Raw genomic sequence first — 20,213 nt, forward strand, 5'->3', positions numbered from 1 at the left:
TGGGCTTTGAGGCTTTGGGTAAAGTGCCACACTGGCATGTCTTACTGGGACAGTTCAATAGAGTCATTGTTAAAGTTATTAGTAATGTCTGATACACAGATGGTGACATTAAAAGTTAGAAATATATATATTTTTTTATTTGCCTTTATTTACGATCTGCTTTGCTATAGTAAATATCGTAATACTTTTTGTTATTTTTGTGATTTAGGGAACCCATATTATGCAAATCTGCCGTGATATAAACCTTTTTGGATGTAATCTAGTGGAGGTGTCTCCACCTAATGACACCACAGCTACTTTGCACATGTTATTTCTGGCCAAATGCAATCAGCTGGTAAGAAAGGCTAATTCTGCAAACATAATAAACAAACATAAAGCATTTTATTACAACCAACAACAGAATAAATTCACCACTGAAGACCAACTGAAACATCTGACGTAGGCAGACATCTTTTTTTTTTTTTTTTTTTTTTTTTTACACTAACTTCTTAATGAAAACACAACTACAGCATTTTGATAAATCCATGTAAAACATTCACCTTATCTTTTAAGTTACGTACTCTTTAAAATACAGGTCCTATAGATGACATGATTATGTACAATATTTACATCACATTGTACCAACAAAATGATATGAATGACGTTTTTTACACTTTGCGTTGACAAAACGAATAAATAACCCAAGCAAGCACGCACTAAGTTTGACTTCATTTTCATGTCTACGTTATTAAAGATGACATAATGATAATGCGTCAGTCGATCGTGGCCATTTGGGAAAACTCTCAGAAAATAAAAATGCACAGCCAGATCGTAATGTTTGCTACATAAAGCTACTGGCTAACTGAGGTCATTACAGCAGTGAGTGAGCCGTCATGCACAAGCGCGTCAGCTTCATCTGTAACTGAAAAAAATTGGGCTGAGATGCATGAAGAGGCAAGACATTTGCTGTTAGAGACATGCATCTCTATTCACAGTATTCATATATCCTTTAGTGTGTGTGAATATGACTGATGGTCATGAAGGCAGGAGAGTTCAGGTGGCCACAGTGTTTTTGTTTTCTGTCCACAAAGCTGTAGCAGCAGCAGCATTTGCCGGACTACAGTACGACCACCAACAGTTGAAAACAGCATGCGATGAGTGTAAGGGTTGGCTAAAGGACCTGTCCCACAGGAGTTGTACTAGTTTGTAATATTGTCCCAACTTTAGAGACTATTAAATATCTCAAGTGCAAAGAAGGCAGCTCCAGCCTAACTTGGGCAGAACCCCACCTCCATCTATTTACTGGGGGTGATTTTGTCCAGTCCCGGCCATGTGGGGATGTAGTAACGGGGCAAAGTGCCTTCCATGAGCCTCTCCATCCACAACCCCAGGCGGTCCAGTTTGTGGTGGATCTGCAGGGTGGATAGACTGTGGGATCGTTTGGATCTGCGCGGCGGGTGGTCGTCACGGGATCGGGACCTGGACCTCCCCCCTACACCGCCCCCTTCGTCCTCAGACGACTTGCTGTCCGGGTCGTCCCCAGTGAAGACGGGCTTGAACAGACAAAGGTACTTCTTGTGGCCGTTGAGCGCCAGCACGTAGCCGGTGTAGTCCATCTTGTGGTTTCCCCCGTCATCCTCGTCCGCGTCGATCTGCATGGCGTCCTGGGCATATTCCAGCAGCGTGTTCATCCACTTGCCGTGCTTGTCAATATTCAGGAAGGAGAAATGAAGTGTCAGGGTCCTAGGAGAAAGAATGAATGTGATGAAGTATCTATACTTCAAAGAAAACAAACATATTTCAAGAACAAAATATACTGGACTTTATTTGTTCCACATGAGGAGGAGTGGATGTTTAGCTTACCCTGTGAAGGAGTACACCTCTTTGGCAAACTTGCTAAGCAGGATGTTCTTGGAGGCGTCAGTGAGCACCAGCACTATGTTCATGTGTCCGGGCCTCAGCTTCACCAGGTTGCTCATGTAAGTGATATCCGTCAGCTCCGTCACCTCCACAAAATTCTTTTTGGGAGGCCGACTATAATCAACAGCAAAAACAAATACTTTTAAAACATGATGACAAGTCCTGCACTCGATAAAGCATTAATATAAATGGAAGTTATACATGTATTCTTGCCTTGAAGCACTACCAGTCCCTGGCGACCCATTTTCTGCTTTTGTTCCATCCTTTGCCTTTGGTTTAGTCGGCTTATCTTCACTTGAGTCACTGAAAACACACAACAAAAATGTTTCCTCAGAGGGGATGCGAAGGCGTAGAAGAGTGAAAATGTAAAGCATTGTTACTTTGTTTTCTTTGGCTTGTCTTTAGCTTTCGTTATACGGTGTCCCGCACTAATCCCAGGAAAGGCTGAAGTTTCCATAGTTACAGTTTTGTTGTTTTTAGGTGTATGGGCAAAGCAACCGACCTGAAGGCCTGGATGACCACAGTGCCAAACAAGATGAACAAGGCAGAGAAGATGAGGGACAGAAGAGGCATCATCTCACGCCTGCAAATCATCACAGATGATTTAGTGCAACTAGAAATATAATCTTAAACGTCAAATTATTGAATATACGTGGAATGGCTAAAATGAATCTAAAAATAAATTTCTACCTACCAGTTGTTGTGCAGAATATCATCAATGACTTCAGAGAGGTAATCGCATGATGCATAGATCCATCGGATCAGAAACATCTATTGAGAGGGATTATTACATTGAGTAACGGGACTGGTGGCTGATATTTAACACAGATGAGCACCTATTATTTTTACTCAAAGAGAACATACAGACGCAAACTCGTTGTTGAGCTCGGGCAGCACGGCATCGTGGACGAGGATGGACGGGTCCTTCTGCAGTCGCTCCAGCTCCTCCAGGAGAAGCTGCTTGTCTTCCTCGCTGCCGTTCCAGGCGGTCACTGGCTTGAACAAGGCCTTCCCTGCAGCGTTACGCCTCTCCAGAATCACCACCTGAGTAAAAATAGCACTCGGTTTGTTCATTTGAATCTCGACTAATACACTTTTTATGGGAGAGGAGCTATTTTAAGACCTGCGTGCGACCCCGGCTGACATCACTGTCTTTAAGAGGCTGTAGCCAGCAAAAATACTATTTAGGGAAGGGGAAATAAAACTCCAAAGTTAAGCAAGATTTTGGTGATTAAAATGGGTTCTGAGGGTACCCAGGCAGTTTAGCGCAAAAAAACAAGCTATTTTTGAGACAGTCTTGGAATTTAGTAACTTTTTGGGGTATGACAGGAAAGCTGAAACTCTTGTGGTAAAAATGAGCTCAATTGTATTAATGTGTGATGTTAGTCCCCAAAGCAGCCATTTCTCATAGTGAAATGACTTAATAAAATGACCTGTTGTAACCTCTAGGATAGTCGCAGCATCCTGAAACTTTACAACAACAAACCATAGATAGAGAGCATTCAGAGGATGTATGGCTTCCCTAGGTATAATGACAATAAGGTTTTTCTGGAGCAGCTTCCAGAACAGAAATGCTCACCATCCTATTGCCGAAAAATGCAATTCTTTGCGAAATCTCCAATTCTTGTAAGTTTTTGATAACAAATATATGGTGTTCCAAAAGTTATTTGTGCTTTAAGTCAGATTTCTATTCCAAAGACTCTTTAAGATTGTTTAATATGTATAATTGGGAAGTAAAAAGTAACGACTGAATATTAAAACACATCAGCTGTAGTTTCATACATTCCCCGTATATGTTGTAGATTCACAGTGGATCTGGCGGCTGTAGTGTTGCACATGTGTGAGTGTACCTGTGCCGATGACTGTGCACCGTCCTTGTTCTGTGTGAAGATGTCACAAAGAGGTTGCTGGAGCCGTTGGTACACATAAGCAAATCTCACAACTTCCTTGGTGTTGGTAGAGGCAAATGAGAGAAACGCATAGTTCCCAAAAGAGTAGGTCTCATCGTCATCTGTGATCAGCAGGACACAGTATCTGAGGAGGGGGGGGGGACATAACAGTCACTTAGAAAATGCAAACTACATATTTTTAAATACATTTTTTAACAAAAAAATGATTTAAGTTTGTATTCAAGTCTCTGTCTTGTCTGGTGTGTTCTCTTACTTCCTGCGTCTATGAAACTGTTTGACGGGACAGAGCTCATCAAAGAGCTTCTGATTGACCAGCCGTGGCACGAGGAGGAATCTGTTGTTTGACATGAACTCATCAATGATTTGCTTTTTCATTCCTTTTGCCTGCAGAGAACAAACGTAATCACATCAAAAAAGGAGTTTTCAGGCAACGTTTCAGTGAAACACACCTGCAAGTATATTAGTGCATACAGTGAATAATAGCTCACTGCTGCTGTGATTTACCTGAATAATGTCAGCAGGCTTGTCAATGTTCTCTTTGAACACCAACATGGTTGGAGCGTAAGTGTTAATATTAAACTGTTTCTGCAGATCAGCCGTCTCGGAAAGGCCCTGGTCCACATAGCCAAACTGCAAGTAGTCCTTATAAGCAAAAGCTGTCAGCTATGGAGACGCAGAGATGAAAGATTGACATGTTTGTGTTAGTTATGTAAAGACTGTCAGCAGCACCTGAGATACATTTCAAATAAAAACTGCAAGGAAAGGGCTTACTTTGTAGAGCAGAGGAACTGCAGGAACCTGGTCGAACAGAAGCACGTGAGGCTTGTTGAGCTCATGCCAGCTGCTCAGGAACTGCAGGTCATTCTTGTCCGTGACCTGAAGTATAGAGAACGCAGTGTTTTTGAATTGTATATGTATTGAATACTGATCATAAATCTGCTCACCTACACTTTACATGTAAATCCAATACTTTAGTCGTCCTCCCTGTAATCTGCTGCATACACAACGTTAAACACAAGATACTGACCCATTCCACAAGTCTCTGAGGAAGGAGGCCTTCCACAAACTGCCTCAGGTGCTCCTTTGCCACAGCGTAATGGAAAAACGTCACTTTGCCATTTATGACTCCGAGTATTGATGGCGTGCGATGAGCCCCGAGGTGATTGGCCAACCGTCTCTCATAGCCCACATCCACCACACCAATCCCGACACCTGCAAAGACGAGACATCCACACATCAACCTTTTCAGATCAGATTGCAATTTCACAGATGGCTGGGTCTCGATGACTCATTGGTTAACTCCAAACCTAGAGTCTCCATCTCCTGCACCACCTCTTTCCACACAGGCTCAATGTGGATGCAGCTGAAGCACCAGTCGGAGGTGATCTTTATCAGGTACGGTCTCTTGTAGCTGTCGGGCACCACGTCATTGACGTACTGGTTAAAGTGCAACGTGTACTTGTTGTCAGCAAAGTCCCTGTGGTTCTTGCTGTTGAAGGGGAAGTTGAAGAAGGACTCATCGAAGTAGAAGCTGTCGTGGCGTTGACCGTAGCGAGCGCCGCCGTACGGCTGGGTGTCATCAGTCTGCCCGTAGCGGTCATAATTGGCACGTTTGTCTTCACTGGACAGGATCTAGATTATGGGATGGAGCAAATATCCATATGGCAGACATCTTTTATCACAACTTACCTACACACACCACATGACACTAAAGCACAATATAGAGATGAATTGCACTGGAGGGGAACATGACTAACCTCATAGGATTTGGTAATCTTGATAAACATGTCCTCGGCGCCTGGATTTTTGTTTTTGTCAGGATGCCTTGAGAAGAAGATGAAGATGAAGAAGATGCTGATTAGTTCAGAATGGAACGAGCTTCATAAAACCAGGTCAGAGTCACTCTTCAAGAAGTACTACCCTGAGCCTTCCTCTTAGCACTTATTGTATTCGTATTAGTTTGTTGCACTTATTGTATTCGTTAGTTTGTAACTTATTGTATTCGTAGTTCTGCACTATACTTTTGCTCTGGTTTATGCTCTTAGATGCTTGTTTAAGAAAGGAGATGCACTTATGACTTCTGGTGACTAGTAGTTCTCTTGAATACCTATGTTGAATACACTTATTGTAAGTCGCTTTGGATAAAAGCATCTGCTAAATGACTGTAATGTAACGTAATGTAATAATGTAATGTAATAATGTAATGTACTGTTCACCATTCTTTTGCCAGACGCTTGTAAACCTTCTTGATCTCAGCCTGGCTGGCGCTCCTGGTGACTCCCAGGATTTTGTAGGGGTCCATATCAGGCCCTGCATGGGATGCACCTGTCAGCAGCACCGAGAGGAGCAGCAGGAGCACCAGGGGCACAGACATCTTTGACCCCTCCATCACAGGAACCTTCAGAGGAGAGAAGAAGAGTCGCCATCACGTTAAAGGGTTAAAGAAAAACGACATTATAGAATGCTAAGTACAGGAGCTAGGCCAGGCTATGCAATGCATGTCGACTATGCAATGCAGCCACAGACATTGCATGATCATAATCCTGCAGACATGTCATTATTTAACCTTATTATTTAACCTTATTCATTAAACCTCATTATTAAACCTTATTATTTAACCTTATTATTAAACCTCATTATTTAACCTTATTATTAAACCTTATTTCTTGCGGGTGGAGACATTTGCACAGTATTATATTTGTGCAGCCACAGACATTGCATGATCATAATCCTGCAGACATGTCATTATTAAACCTTATTATTATTAAACCTTATTATTAAACCTTATTATTAAACCTTATTAATTAATCTTATTCATTAAACCTCATTATTAAACCTCATTATTAAACCATTATTAAACCTTATTCCTTGCGGGTGGAGACGTTTGCACAGTATTATATTTGTGCAGCCACAGACATTGCATGATCATAATCCTGCAGACATGTCAATATTAAACCTCATTATTAAACCTTATTATTTAACCTTATTATTTAACCTTATTATTATTAAACCTTATTATTTAACCTTATTTATTAAATCTCATTATTAAACCTTATTCCTTAGACACGTTTGCACAGTATTATATTTGTGCAGCCTCACAGCAGCATGATCATAATCCTGCAGACATGTCATTATTAAACCTTATTATTATTAAACCTTATTTATTAAATCTCATTATTAAACCTTATTATTATTAAATCTTATTATTAAATCTCATTATTAAACCTTATTTCTTGCGGTTCACAGTGTTCTGTTGGTGCGGCGGCTCTCCATCACCTTGATCCTCTGCGGTCCTCGGTGCTGCGGTCCTCGGTGCTGCGGTGCCCGGCGCTGCGCCTCATTCTCGGGGAAGCTGCTTGTGTTCTCACGCTGATGTGCAGAGACGGAGAAGCGCTCGGGGTGTGTTCGGCAGCATCCCCCGGCTCCTCCGGGCCGAGCTCACAACCTGCTGCTGCGGAGCGGGGTCACAGCGGGGAGGGCCCGGTGTCGACATTCATTTTGGGATACGGAGCATATGATGGGGTTCTGACGCTGCGGGTGTGTGCGTTCGGTTTATTGCTCGTCGCGTTTAGTGTTTAGTCTCCGCCTGTCCTGCTGCGCTGGTTGTGCGGCGGCGGCGCGCGGGGGATGAAATCGAACGCATCCTCTCTGTGGACCAATCACAGAGCGCGGTGGTGTAAACACGGAAGTGGGTAACGAAACCGAGCAACGAGACAGAAAGCTCTCGTATCTGGACAAGAACAAGGTGGTCACTGCTCTGTAGGCCTCTCTGGCGATGGACGAAGTCCACAAGAAGCTTCTTCAGCGCAACAGGAGCAGTCTGGTGAGAGACCTGGAGCCGGCACAGCTCTACGACGGCCTGCTGGAGAGAGGAGTGTTCACCCAGGACATGCTGGAGGAGATACAGGTACAAGAGCACTGTGATGGAGGAGATACAGGTACAAGAGGACATGCTGGAGGAGATACAGGTACAAGAGCACTGTGATGGAGGAGATACAGGTACAAGAGCACTGTGCTGGAGGAGATACAGGTACAAGAGCACATGATGGAGGAGATACAGGTACAAGAGGACATGATGGAGGAGATACAGGTACAAGAGGACATGATGGAGGAGATACAGGTACAAGAGCACTGTGATGGAGGAGATACAGGTACAAGAGGACATGATGGAGGAGATACAGGTAACAAGAGGACATGATGGAGGAGATACAGGTAACAAGAGCACTGTGCTGGAGGAGATACAGGTAACAAGAGGAGATGATGGAGGAGATACAGGTAACAAGAGGAGATGATGGAGGAGATACAGGTAACAAGAGGAGATACAGGTACAAGAGGACATGATGGAGGAGATACAGGTAACAAGAGGACATGAGATGATATTTTTTTCTCAAGGCAGATACAGGTAACAAGAGCCAGGGCATGATGGAGCCGTGTTCAGTGTGGAATGAGATGAGATGAGGTAAGGTAAGAAGATAAGATCAAATAAAATAAAGATAAGATAAGATGAGATGAGATAAGATGAGATGAGAAGATAAGGTAAGGTAAAATAAAATAAAATAAGATTGTAATGATGAGATGAGATAAGATGAGATGAGTGATAAGATAAGGTGAGATGAGATGAGATGGTGATAAGATAAGGTGAGATAAGATAAGGTGAGATGAGATGAGATCAAATAAAATAAGATAAGGTAAGATGATAAAATAAAGATGAGATAAGATAAGGTAAGATAAGATAAGATAATTCATTTAATGTAAGATGGCTTCTCTGTTGCATAAAAGGCATCAATTGTTGAACTTGTTTTAATGTTTTAATGTGATTTTGTGTGCTAAGCAATGTACGAGGCGAATTGTGGGTTTTCAGTGTTCTATTGTTAAATGTTTGTATCTGAATAGCCCAGTTGGGATCAAAGTGACCCTAATACAAAATCAAATCAGAATCACACCTGTTTCTGTCTCCTGTCAGAGTGCTGGGACCAGACGTGAACAGGCCAGAAAGCTGGTGCAGGACTTGGAGACCCGGGGGAGTCGGGCCTTTCCATTATTTCTGGTGTGCCTCGAGGAGACAGGCCAGCACAGTTTGGCAGAGCTTCTTCAGAGTGGGGCTCCAGCAGTTCAGCTACAGCCTGCAACTCCCAACCAGGTTAACCTCCCTGTTGTCCAGCCTCTCCCACTTAGTAAGTGTGTGATGATACTCTGGCATATTTAGCGAGTATTTATGTCATAACTCTCTTTTAAAGATGGCTCAATATGTGCTTTTTGTTTCTTTCATAGCCCTTCCTATTGATGTCGATAAGCCGAGAAAAGACAATGTCCCTGTCTATCCAATACAGAAACCCAGTCCTACTCCCAGTCCATGTAAGCTTTGTGATTAATTAACATTTGGTAAAAATCTGGTAAGTTTTTTGATGCGTAACACATTCTGATGTTCATGTCACAGCACCTGAAGGGGATTACAGAAGAACAAGGCCACCAGGCAGAATTCGACGGGATAGTATTCAGGTAAGCACCATTTACTTATCATGCACTGTTCAAACCAGCAGAAAGACAAAAGTTGTTGTAGTAGAAGCCATCTTTGCTTTATCTCAGATTATATATTTACACCATGCCTTTTTCTGTGCTTTACTTTTCTTCCGCTTATGTGCGTGTCAGAGCTATAAAATGGATGCCAGCCCTTGTGGACATTGCCTCATCATAAACAACGTAGAGTTTGAACCTGAGAGCGAGCTGAGCAATCGCAAAGGATCCAACATAGACTGTGAGAAGCTGGAGAAAAGATTCAAGGCCCTCAACTTTATTGTGGAAGTTAAAACAAACCTGAAACAAAGAGTAAGAGGGATTTTTTTTTGTGCTTTTCCGTCTGAAACCACATGTAAAAGTTAGAGCTCATGGTTGTAACACTATCACCTTTTTCTGCATTTCAGCAAATCAAACATGTGCTGTCAGCTTTATGTAAGAAGGACCATTCACAATATGACTGCTGTGTGGTCATCATGCTCTCTCATGGGACTGAGGTAAGCCATGTCATGTATTTGTCACTTTTTTTCTCGGACCTGCTCAGGTTCAGATCCAGATGACCTGTAAGGTATGCTCATATTTCTGTTTTTAGGTGAGTCACAACCGCTTCCCTGGTGCCGTGTACGGCGTTGACGGACAGCACGTCCCAGTTCAGCACATCACAAACTACCTCAATGGCCAGCATTGTCCGTCATTACAGGGCAAACCCAAACTTTTCTTCATCCAGGCCTGCGGAGGAGGTAGCTAACATTGAACATACTGTTGGATAACTCAAAGTAACAAAGCAGAATCCATTATCCATAAATTTAAGAGGTCTCACATGGATACGTTTGGTTTTGTTCCTAAGGTGATCGAGACACAGGATTCGAGGTGTCCCCTGATGAAGTTGAACCATCTATCGGTGGAGCAGATGATCAGACGGACGCCATTCCGATGTCATCCAGCAGCGACTCTCTGAGCATGTCCGACGAACCGGACGCCAGAGCGACACTGCCCACCCCGAGTGACATTCTGGTGTCCTACTCTACTTTTCCGGGTGTGTTAGCGTCTCAGTGTGTGTGTTGCATTTATGCCTTCACATTCAGACCTAAAGATGGATACACTTGACTTGATATGCATGTCTTTCTAATCCCTCGTGTGACAAACGCAGGTTATGTTTCTTGGAGAGACACCCAGTCAGGCTCGTGGTACGTCGAGACACTAGACCGCATCCTTGAGGAAAACGCTGCTACCGATGACTTGGTCAGAATGTTGATGATGGTGAGCTTCTCTTATTGCACCAGCAGAATTAGCTGGAGCTCTGTTGAATCCCTGTCACAGTGTAGAGTATGTTTTTAATCATCTGATTATTGATTGTGCTTATGTCCAGGTCAACCATGAAGTCTCCCAGAACTCTGCAAAAGGGCTCTACAAGCAAATGCCTGGTTCCTTTAACTTCCTCCGCAAACTTTTCCACTTTCAACCCCAAGCATGACGGCAAAGTTCAACTTCTCAGTTTCACTTTCAGGGAATGTTCGTCTACTTCAATACCATAAGGGGTGATTGTGATTTGTATGAATATGAAAAATTGTGGTGGTAATTTTACAGACACGATAATGTCTTGGCGTATATTTCTATTGTTATTCATGTCTTGCTGTGTTTTTAATAGTTGGCAACTTTTAAAAATGAACTATTTGGGTAAAGGTGTCATTTTTGGGAGGAAATATTTACATACTGTGAGAATGTGATTCAGGTTAGTTTTTCTATTCTTGGTGTCTTAATTTCAATCAATGTTCAAATCGTTTTCTGCAAATGATATAAAATACTTTACTGACTCTTATTTCAAGTCTTGTTAATATACTGATTTAAAAAAAAAAAAAAGAATGGCTAGAAAAGACTGTTCATTGGCTAGATATGAGCCACATATGACAGTCAAATGTGTCCTCCCATGTCTTCCAGCGTAGTTAAATATGTATCTGACTCCAAAGTGTCCACCTCCAGTGACTCATTTCTACAGCTGCTCAGTCCAGGTTCAGCTGTCAGCTCAAACTGTGCAACGGTCCCTTTAATGCAGATATTGGCCGGTGGTTGAGTGAGTCATCTGATTCGTTTTAAACTCCAAACACCTGGAAATGGTGTTTGTGACTTACAGGAGACTCTTCTGTGAGTCTTCCATTTCCGTACACTGCCACCAGGCGTCTCCATTAAATTTGAAATGGTCCACCCCCCCCATTAGCCTGAATTTGTTTGCCAAAATTGAACAAAGCTTTGTGACCATCATATTCTCGCATAACAAATCAGTCTGTATCAGGATATGGTCGGTCAGGAAACTTTTTGATTCATATGCATAAATTGGCCTCAAGTATGAAATGCAATATGTGTGTAAAATGAAAAGTCTACACAGTTACACACAATTCGTTTTTCCCCGATTTATTTAGACTCCGTAAACAAAACGAAAAAACATTTAAAATGTTTACATAAATAAATAAATCGAGAACCTCATATTTAATACTGCACTGTTGATTTGTTGATGATAGCTACATGTGACTGACTTGTGAAGTTTAGGAAACACAGGGTTATCCAGTATCACTAGTGCAGAGTTTAGTGAATAATAAATTGGTAAAAATCGGTTTGGTGACTTTACACCGAAAGGTGTGTTTCAATAATGTGAATCCACTTTGAGAAAAAAAGTCCTTCCGATTACCAAAGGCCATGAAAATCAGTTCTGGCTCTGCGTTCTTCTTTGAAGACGAACATGGAATCAAAACTGTTCTCCTTTTTTCCCCCTATATTATCACCAAACACTGTCTCACAGTGATCCGGCATTCTGCTGGTGTGTTTTAGTTTCTTTCCCAACTAGAAAAATCCATAATTGTTTATACTCTTTTTGGCCAATATACTCTTCTTGCAGCCAACCATGTCTGGCCCCTGGCTCTACCTAGTTTCTCTTTTTTGACAAACCGTTGCATACCAACTCCTCACGTTTCGTAGCAGACATGTAGGAGCCAGCAGAATACTCTTGACTGCCATTTCGGATGATATTTTTGCCAGTTGTTTCCAGCTGTCAGGACAAAAACATTGTGATTTCTTTCCTCCTGCAATTGTATTGCCAACTTCCACTTGGACGCATGTTTTCCAAAACAAGTACTCCATGTGACTCTTTTTCTGTACCTGTTGATCTACTACGTGCAGGATCATTAAAATATGTTGATCTCAATTCAGGTTGTAAATGGGCCTTATTTTACCTCAGAAGAGCACTCTTTTGCATTTTGCAACATGTCATTTGGTTAAATAATTTCTGCCTGCCTTTCAGTCCCTCTGAAGCACATATCTATCTCTGTATCAATGATGATATTCACTTTAAGTGAATGTAAACAGGATAAGCGCATATGGAGAAAAAATACTAGATTTAAGCAGTACTTTCAATTCAACACAGTTCTGTAGATCATAATAGTTTATTAGGAATGGGTTCGGATAATGTATGGTCCTATTTATCTAATCACCCCTTCTTTATATCCGTTGCTATTTGATTGAGCTCCTCTAACCTGTGGAGTTCCTCAAGGGTCAAACCTGGGATCTGTCTTATTCTCCCAGTACATCCTCCCTTTAGAGTACATTACCTGTCAGTTTGGCAGCGTCACTTATAAATGCTGTATCGATGTCAAGCTTTATGCATTTGTGATATCTAGAACATTTTCAAATTTGTCTATTTAAAATAAAATTCTTGAGGAGATTTGTTGCCTGGATGTCTAGTTTTCTGCAGTTATAAATCACAAGAAAGCTGAGTCCTTGTCTTGGCCCCAAGTCAGACTTTTCAAATTCTATATTAGCAAATTGTTACCAAGTTTAACTTTGAAAAGATCTTAAATTAGTTATTCTGTCTTTTTTTCATGACCAAAATGCACTACTACTTACCTTTTCAACAGCTCGAAGAAATAATCCACTGTTTTGTATTTTCACTCCTCAACAATTGTAACACACTGCAATTTTACAAACATAAAAAGGAACATAACTGGTATTAATGACGGCTGTGTTTTATTCAGGTGAATAAACCATGAAAGTGTGACACTTAATGAGCATGCACAATATTGGTTCCCTGAAACTGAAGCTACAATTTGTTATTTACACCTTTTTTTTTTCTTTGCCAGAAAAGTTATGTTAAACATTTAGCTTAGTCAAGTCCACATACACAAGTATAACCAGAATATTAATACAAATAATACCAGTATTCAATGTATTTAATTGTATTGATGTTACTTCTACTTTGTTATTTATTATTTGGTGAGAGCTTAAAACAGTAGGAATAGCCAATTTTGTTTTCAGGCAGCTGCTCCTCTCATCTCCCAGTCTTCCTCAGTTTCCCTGCTTGTGTGTCTGTATGCTTTGCCTGGCTCTCAAAACTGCTCTGAGACTGGATGTCTGTTGTCCCCCATGGGATTGTCATGTTATTCTCTTTTTGCAGACTGCAGCCAGTTGAATAGGAGCCACTGGAGTCAGGTTCAGGTTGTTTTTGCACGACTGACGTTGAATGCCCTAGATCCAAATGAATAAATACCGTGTGTCAGTCTCACTGGTCATTTACCACTGACTTCTGCAGAACCATGCTCGGCCTCAGCACCACGCTCTGTGAGTATACTGATGACCATAAAAATAGATATATGGCTTTCTTTTTCTCAAATTATAATTTACATTTAGTAAAATTTCAGTTTTCTTGCCAAACAAGCCAAAGGGTCCCTTTATATCTCTTGTGTGCTGTTTCTATTTCAGTGCTGGCAGCGACCTGTCTGCTTACAAGCCCAGGTAAATATCTGTGTGTGTGTGTGTGTGTGTGTGTGTGTGTGTGTGTGTGTGTGTGTGTGTGTGTGTGTGTGTCGGTGTGTGTGTGTGTTCGGATGCTTGAATACATTTTTATGTGTGTATCGGTTATGTTAAACTACTACTTTCATATCTGTTTTTTAGGTGTTTCCACAGAGACAGTTATCACCTGTAATGTCGACACTGTCCAGCGCCTGAGCTGTGGTATGCCTCAATTTACTAACGCTTTATGTCGCTGCATTCTTTTCCCCAGCACAATTAAGGATTAAGTGATAACTGCAAGCAGACAAAACTAGTGATGAAGATTTTACTAATTTCATTATTTTCTTCCTCTTTGTTGTGTAACAGATATCGGAGTGATCAGGGTGGAGGAGGCGCTGTATGGACGTGCAGACGCTGAGACCTGCAGTGAGGGAAGACCTCCGAATCAGCTGGCCAATACAGAATGCTCTCAGGGGGAAATAGTGGACGTCCTCAAGAGAAGGTACACATTACATGTACAAATATACAATAAAAACATACTGTTTTTATTACATGTATCCTAAATGTATGTACTAAGATATTACAAGAATATTCAAAAAATTGTATTTGATTCATATTATAATTAACTGCAGTGCCAGATACCAGATCCACTTTTCTATGGTATCGTGTGTATTCTTCTGCTTCCTTATGTTGACGGTGACTAAGTCATCACAGAATGAGGAAGGAATTTGTCTCATTTACTGGCCCAAGTCACAACAATGGAGCTTTCTTGTGGATCTGCCTGAATCATCTTTATGTTCTTCCTGTTGCAGGTGTGATGGGAAAACGGTGTGTGAAGTAAGCGTGAATGTATTCGGAACACCTGATCCCTGCAAGGGCACCTTTAAATATCTACAGACCAAGTACACCTGCCTCCCCGCAAGTCAGTCACATGTCTGCATGAAATTAAAGCAAGGCTGCAAAAAGCCTACACTGTTCCTGAGTACTGTCTGAAAATGTATTAATTGTTAAATGAAAGAGAAATTGAGATTCCATTTTTCCTTTACTTGTTTCAACTTGGGGTTTACAAGTTTTAAGCTTTTGACCCTGCTTTGAGTGCTTTGGGGGATTCAAACCGGTGGCATTATTTCCACGGAGTTCAGTCAGTAAGCAGTGGGCTATACTTCAGTTCTGTTTTTATTATTGTGACCTGATTCAAAGGAGGTTTCAGGAAGAAAATGTGTGACTTTGACACAAAACGCATCAACTATGTGTTAATAACGCATGTTTAATGTGATCCATGTTATTTTGACAGTTCGCCTTGTGACATGTGAGCACTCTCTGGCCCAACTGCAGTGTGGTAATCACATCTTCTCTTTTTTGTGTGTGTGGTGCATTCAAATAAAAAACAGAAGCTTTATTGTATTTTCATGTCACTTCATAACTTAATATCACTTTGTCTTTTGACCTTTCAAAGTTACATTTCTTTCTTCCTCCTCTTCTCGCCAGATCAAGGGCAGGTTATATCAGTCTATGGTGGCTCTTATGGACGCTATGACCAGACCACATGCACCTACAAACGGCCTGCCTCTCAGATCCAAAATGTCGACTGCTCACAGCACACCAGCATAGTTTCTGAGAGGTGCAGTTACCAACTCTTTGTCAATTTGTGCTTCAGGTTGAAAGCTGCTGAAATCAAAATCATGGTGTATTTACCTTTTAAAGCTGCAGTGATTGCTGCAAGTTTGTGAAGCCATCCACTTTCACGTATGCTCCAGTGCATATTAAAGCCTGTATTCTCTCACTCTGCCTCCACAGCTGCAATGGAAAAAACAGCTGTACTATCAAAGCGAGCAACTCAGTTTTTGGTGACCCCTGTTATGGAACTTACAAGTACCTGGAGGTGGCTTACACATGTCTATGTAAGTAGCTCAAAGGCCAGTTAGCACTGTTTCAACCTACTGATGCTAGTCTGTGGTCTAAATGTGCTTAGGAAAACATGATTGATTAAACACCATAGCTGTTTAAGTAACTATCTTTGCAGTTATAAAAATCTTCAAAAATCAGACTCTATTGATCCAAAAGTATTCCGTTTGTAGTGCGGTTAAATTTATTCTTGATTTAAGAAACATTGAGCTGTGCTGATGAAGTGTAAAATGCAGTATTTTTGCCATCCTGCAGTAACGCGACATTTTGTGCAACCAGTCACTTAGATATTTATCTGAAGTGAATCTTTCATCTGTTTTTTTACAGATCCATTCACCATTACAGAGGATTCTCTGTAAACATGCTGTGAGCACAATAAGATCACAATAAACATGTATTAAATAAAATATGTTAAATCAGCAGCATGTGGCTTGTCAGAGTTTGTGATTTGGTTTCATTATTTGACTATTGTGTGCATGATTATTTCACAAAAATCTACAGAAATGTGAACAAGCAAAGCTCTACTCCTGTGACTCTTATTTCAGATGTATTTAGATCCAGAGACAAAAAGAAAATAGTTATAGGGGCTGCAGAATGCTCCAGGAAGTCATTGCACAATAATGTGTGTGTCAGACTGCAGACATGGGTTAGGAGGACTAAACACATCCAAAAGACAAAGAGCCTAAAAGACAAAGAGCTCTCCTTCAAGGAAGTACATGTTAGAAACGTGAATGAGGGCACTTGTTGTCAGGCTAGAAAGTCCATCTCTGAACAGGGGGATGACATCATATTGCAACACAACCATACAGCGAGGAAATGCGTTTTGTAAATACCCTTCTTGTGACTTTTGCAATGCTGTGCACAATTTAACAAACTTTTTGTTTGTTTTTGTTTGTTTCTTTGTTCTGATCTTTTTGCATGCCTCCCCTCGTGGTGTTTTCTGTAATGTTAGTCGGCACATTGGGAACTCTTTCACATTCCGTAAGTCATTGTCCTCTTTCATCAGTCTTACACATTTAAAGAATTCCTCCTGGCTACAATTGTGTGTTCACTTTTTTGTCAGCTGGATTGGAACCAGTTGGGTCAGATCAAGCTATTGTTTTGAGGCAAAGACATCCCTTGACCCGGCAGTATAAATACAGGTGTGTGAGTGTTCTGGCAACCATCAGTCCCACCGTCTACCTTAGCCTGGATCTACTCAAATCATGCTCAGCTTCAGACTCAGCACCGCACTGTGTGAGTACACAATTGACTGGCAACTAGAACAGTAATTATGCAGGTTCATGTATAAATAGGAATTTAAACTTCTGCTGTCTTGTTGAAGAAACTAATAGCCTTTTAACAGTCTAATAGTCTTTTATTTTTTTATGTGACTTTGTAACTTCAGCTTTTGTTCGGCTGACACAGTTTGACACTGATGTTTCTTTTCCAGTGCTGGCAGCAACATGTTCACTCATGACAGCAGGTAAATATCTATGTGGCATTAATGATGATATTTGCATGTATTTTCTACGTGCAGGATGTTGCTTGAACGCACTTCAACTAATGTTTTCACATCCTTTATTTGAGTTGTTTCCACAGAGAGAGCTATCACCTGTGGCAGCAGGCATAATGTCCAGCGCCTGAGCTGTGGTATGACAAAACTCTCTAAATCCACTGTGAGAGTATTTTAAACCCATGCAAACAAATATAATGAAGTGATTTGTCCTGTTTCTGATTTCTCCCTCGGTGTGTTACAGATATCGGGGTGATCGGTGTGCGGGCAGCACTGTTTGGACGTTCAGACAGCGAGACCTGCAGTGAGGGAAGACCTGAGAGTCAGCTCACCAATACAGAATGCTCTCAGGTGGGCACAGTGGACGTCCTCAAGAGAAGGTACACATTACATGTACAATAATACCATAAAAATATACTGTTTTTATTACTTGTACTCTAAATGTGGCTACTAAGATTTAAGTGTGCTTTTGTGTTAAAAAACACTGCTTTTCATGCACCGGTTAATTTTGAGATTTTTGGCAACTTTGCCCACGTCTATCTTTCAGATGAGTGGGAAGAATAAAGACTTAAGTGTTTATTTTACTACTTTGCCTATTTAGGTCTGTAGATTATTCCTAAATTAACCAAAAATTTGCATAAAATAAATCCTAATTTGCATAATACTTAATTTTAAGAAAATAAATCCCCCCCAAAAATCAGATTTTTCATGGCAATTCCTACATGTTAAAGATTGTTTTACCTATTCACCCGTAGTGTCTTACAAATTGTATAGAGTTTACAATACATACCGTTTTTTTTTTTTTAAAAAGCCCTTTTCTAAAAATGAGTTTTTTCTCACACTCTGAGCCAGAAATCTCCACTAATCTCCACCAAACTTCCCAGTTTCATTCCTATCTATATTCTGAAGGTTTACCCGGGAGGGAGGGGGGGTTAAATCTTTGACTTTAATATGTCAACAAAATGAAAAAATAATTCTAAACCTGGCTTTATATAATATTCAGGTATCTGTTTTGGAAACGTATTGAATGAGGCAATGCCTCATTTGCATATTTAAACTGAACATTTCAGAGAAAAAAAACAATAGCCTCATTGTAAGTAATCAAAAGGGGAAGTTTCATTGTGGTATCTGTTAGTTTAAATGCTTACCCTATTACCTTTATGTGTTTCCTTCAGGTGTGATGGCAAGAGGGAGTGTGAACTGAACATCCAGGTCGTTGGTACCACTGACCCCTGTCCTGGAATCTACAAATACCTGGACACATACTACACCTGCTTCCCAGCAAGTCAGTCACAAGTCTGTATGAAACTAACAATAACATCAAAGCAGAAAGTTTTAAGGTGTGATGTCTAATGTGATTCACTCATTTTACTTTGACAGTTTACTCTGTTACATGTGAGAGCTCTTTGGCACATCTCCAGTGCGGTAAGATATATTTTGTCTCTTTTTTTCTGCATTTATGGTGGATGAAGCATAATTACAATTTTCAATGCAACAGAAATCTCTGTCTTCTCCACCTTGCCAATTGTTACTCCTCTTTTTGACAGATGAAGGACAGATAATATTTGTGTACGGTGCTCACTATGGACGCAGTGACCAGACCACATGCATTTACCAACGGCCCGCCGGTCAGATTAGCAATGTCGACTGCCCAAACCCCACTGGGAAAGTTGCTGACAGGTATAGCTGCAAACCCGAGCTGAATATAAGAAATAAATCCAAATCTCAAGAAATGATTTCCTATTGGCACAGATAATAAATCCAAATTGATTTTAACTGTAAACTGAAAGAAAGTCAAATTGAGACAGACAATATGTATGAAAAAATAAATGGACATTTGGTGTGTGTGTTTGAAAGTATGTGGCATGCAGGCCATTTCATATGCTCCATGATGTATTCAAGCCTGTTTTCACTCATGTCATCCACAGCTGCAATGGGAAAAACAGCTGTACTATCAGAGCGAGCAACTCAGTGTTTGGAGACTCCTGTCCTGGCACTTACAAGTACCTAGAGGTGGCTTACATCTGTGAATGTAAGTATCTTAAAAGGCCCATTAGGCTGGTTACTCCGATGAACAGCCAGCCATGTGATGTACAATATGGGGGGAAATGGCATCCTATGCTCAGTTGTTTAAATAAATTGTCTGAATTTAATATTTTATGTTTTTTTTGCAGATCCTGGGGTCATTCCACAGCAGCTCCCAGAGTATTAACCCGTGTCAACATGCTGAATTTTCAGTCAGATACCTATCAACATGCACTGAATTAAGTACATTTGTCAGTTTGTCAATTTGTTCATTGGCTATAGAGAAATTAAAGACAAACAACCACAGACTCTTGTTCCAGATACATCATTTTACCATTATGGAAGTGAGAAGCATAAAAGTTGTTAATGAGTTTAACTTTCTGTTGCCCCCAAGGTTTTCAACCTGATTGTTCTGAGTGACGGTGTGTAAATGTTTCACAGCTTGAAGAGCTTGTTGTACGTTCTGTCAGGCCAGCTAATAAATCTCTGATGCACTTGAGCTCTTTTCTTTCATACTGACCGTCTCTTTAAGATGCTGCTCACTCCAAAAATCACACTCAACCTCAAAGCTTCTGCACCCAACGTCAGTTAGATTTTTTCAGGAAGTGATGCAGTTTTTGTTCCCACTTTGCTTGGTCGTTAGCATTAGCAGCTGTAGCTGTAATGGCTGATCATAGAAAAACATAAAC

General features: G+C 40.8%; 3 protein-coding genes across 3 annotated transcripts; 2 read left to right on the forward strand and 1 right to left on the reverse strand.

Moving 5' to 3' along the window:
* Positions 1–505: 505 nt before the first annotated feature.
* On the reverse strand, positions 506–7,160 carry dnajc16 (DnaJ (Hsp40) homolog, subfamily C, member 16). The gene is made up of 15 exons (XM_054608674.1): positions 7,086–7,160; positions 6,026–6,207; positions 5,567–5,633; positions 5,117–5,441; positions 4,837–5,021; positions 4,581–4,685; positions 4,314–4,472; positions 4,063–4,193; positions 3,750–3,933; positions 2,764–2,943; positions 2,594–2,670; positions 2,402–2,482; positions 2,113–2,202; positions 1,843–2,016; positions 506–1,722 (listed from the first exon to the last, which is right to left on the reverse strand). Exons 2-15 carry the CDS (start codon positions 6,196–6,198, stop codon positions 1,275–1,277), a joined length of 2,379 nt encoding a protein of 792 aa, XP_054464649.1. The 5' UTR covers positions 6,199–6,207; positions 7,086–7,160; the 3' UTR covers positions 506–1,274.
* A 156-nt stretch (positions 7,161–7,316) lies between these two features.
* On the forward strand, positions 7,317–11,137 carry casp9 (caspase 9, apoptosis-related cysteine peptidase). Its single transcript, XM_054608670.1, has 10 exons — positions 7,317–7,716; positions 8,773–8,983; positions 9,081–9,164; positions 9,247–9,308; positions 9,459–9,635; positions 9,731–9,820; positions 9,916–10,063; positions 10,171–10,359; positions 10,474–10,583; positions 10,693–11,137. The coding sequence occupies exons 1-10, from the start codon at positions 7,585–7,587 to the stop codon at positions 10,795–10,797; spliced, it is 1,308 nt and encodes a 435-aa protein (XP_054464645.1). The 5' UTR covers positions 7,317–7,584; the 3' UTR covers positions 10,798–11,137.
* Positions 11,138–13,886: 2,749 nt separating this feature from the next.
* On the forward strand, positions 13,887–19,839 carry LOC129099381 (rhamnose-binding lectin-like). The gene is made up of 15 exons (XM_054608606.1): positions 13,887–13,928; positions 14,070–14,102; positions 14,262–14,321; positions 14,466–14,601; positions 14,912–15,021; positions 15,394–15,438; positions 15,588–15,720; positions 15,897–16,000; positions 17,574–17,636; positions 17,744–17,879; positions 18,675–18,784; positions 18,880–18,924; positions 19,047–19,179; positions 19,428–19,531; positions 19,674–19,839. The coding sequence occupies exons 1-15, from the start codon at positions 13,904–13,906 to the stop codon at positions 19,709–19,711; spliced, it is 1,275 nt and encodes a 424-aa protein (XP_054464581.1). The 5' UTR covers positions 13,887–13,903; the 3' UTR covers positions 19,712–19,839.
* The last annotated feature ends 374 nt before the right edge of the window (positions 19,840–20,213 follow it).

Source organism: Anoplopoma fimbria, chromosome 12 (assembly GCF_027596085.1).
Source record: "Anoplopoma fimbria isolate UVic2021 breed Golden Eagle Sablefish chromosome 12, Afim_UVic_2022, whole genome shotgun sequence".
NCBI classification, from domain to species: Eukaryota; Metazoa; Chordata; class Actinopteri; order Perciformes; family Anoplopomatidae; genus Anoplopoma; species Anoplopoma fimbria.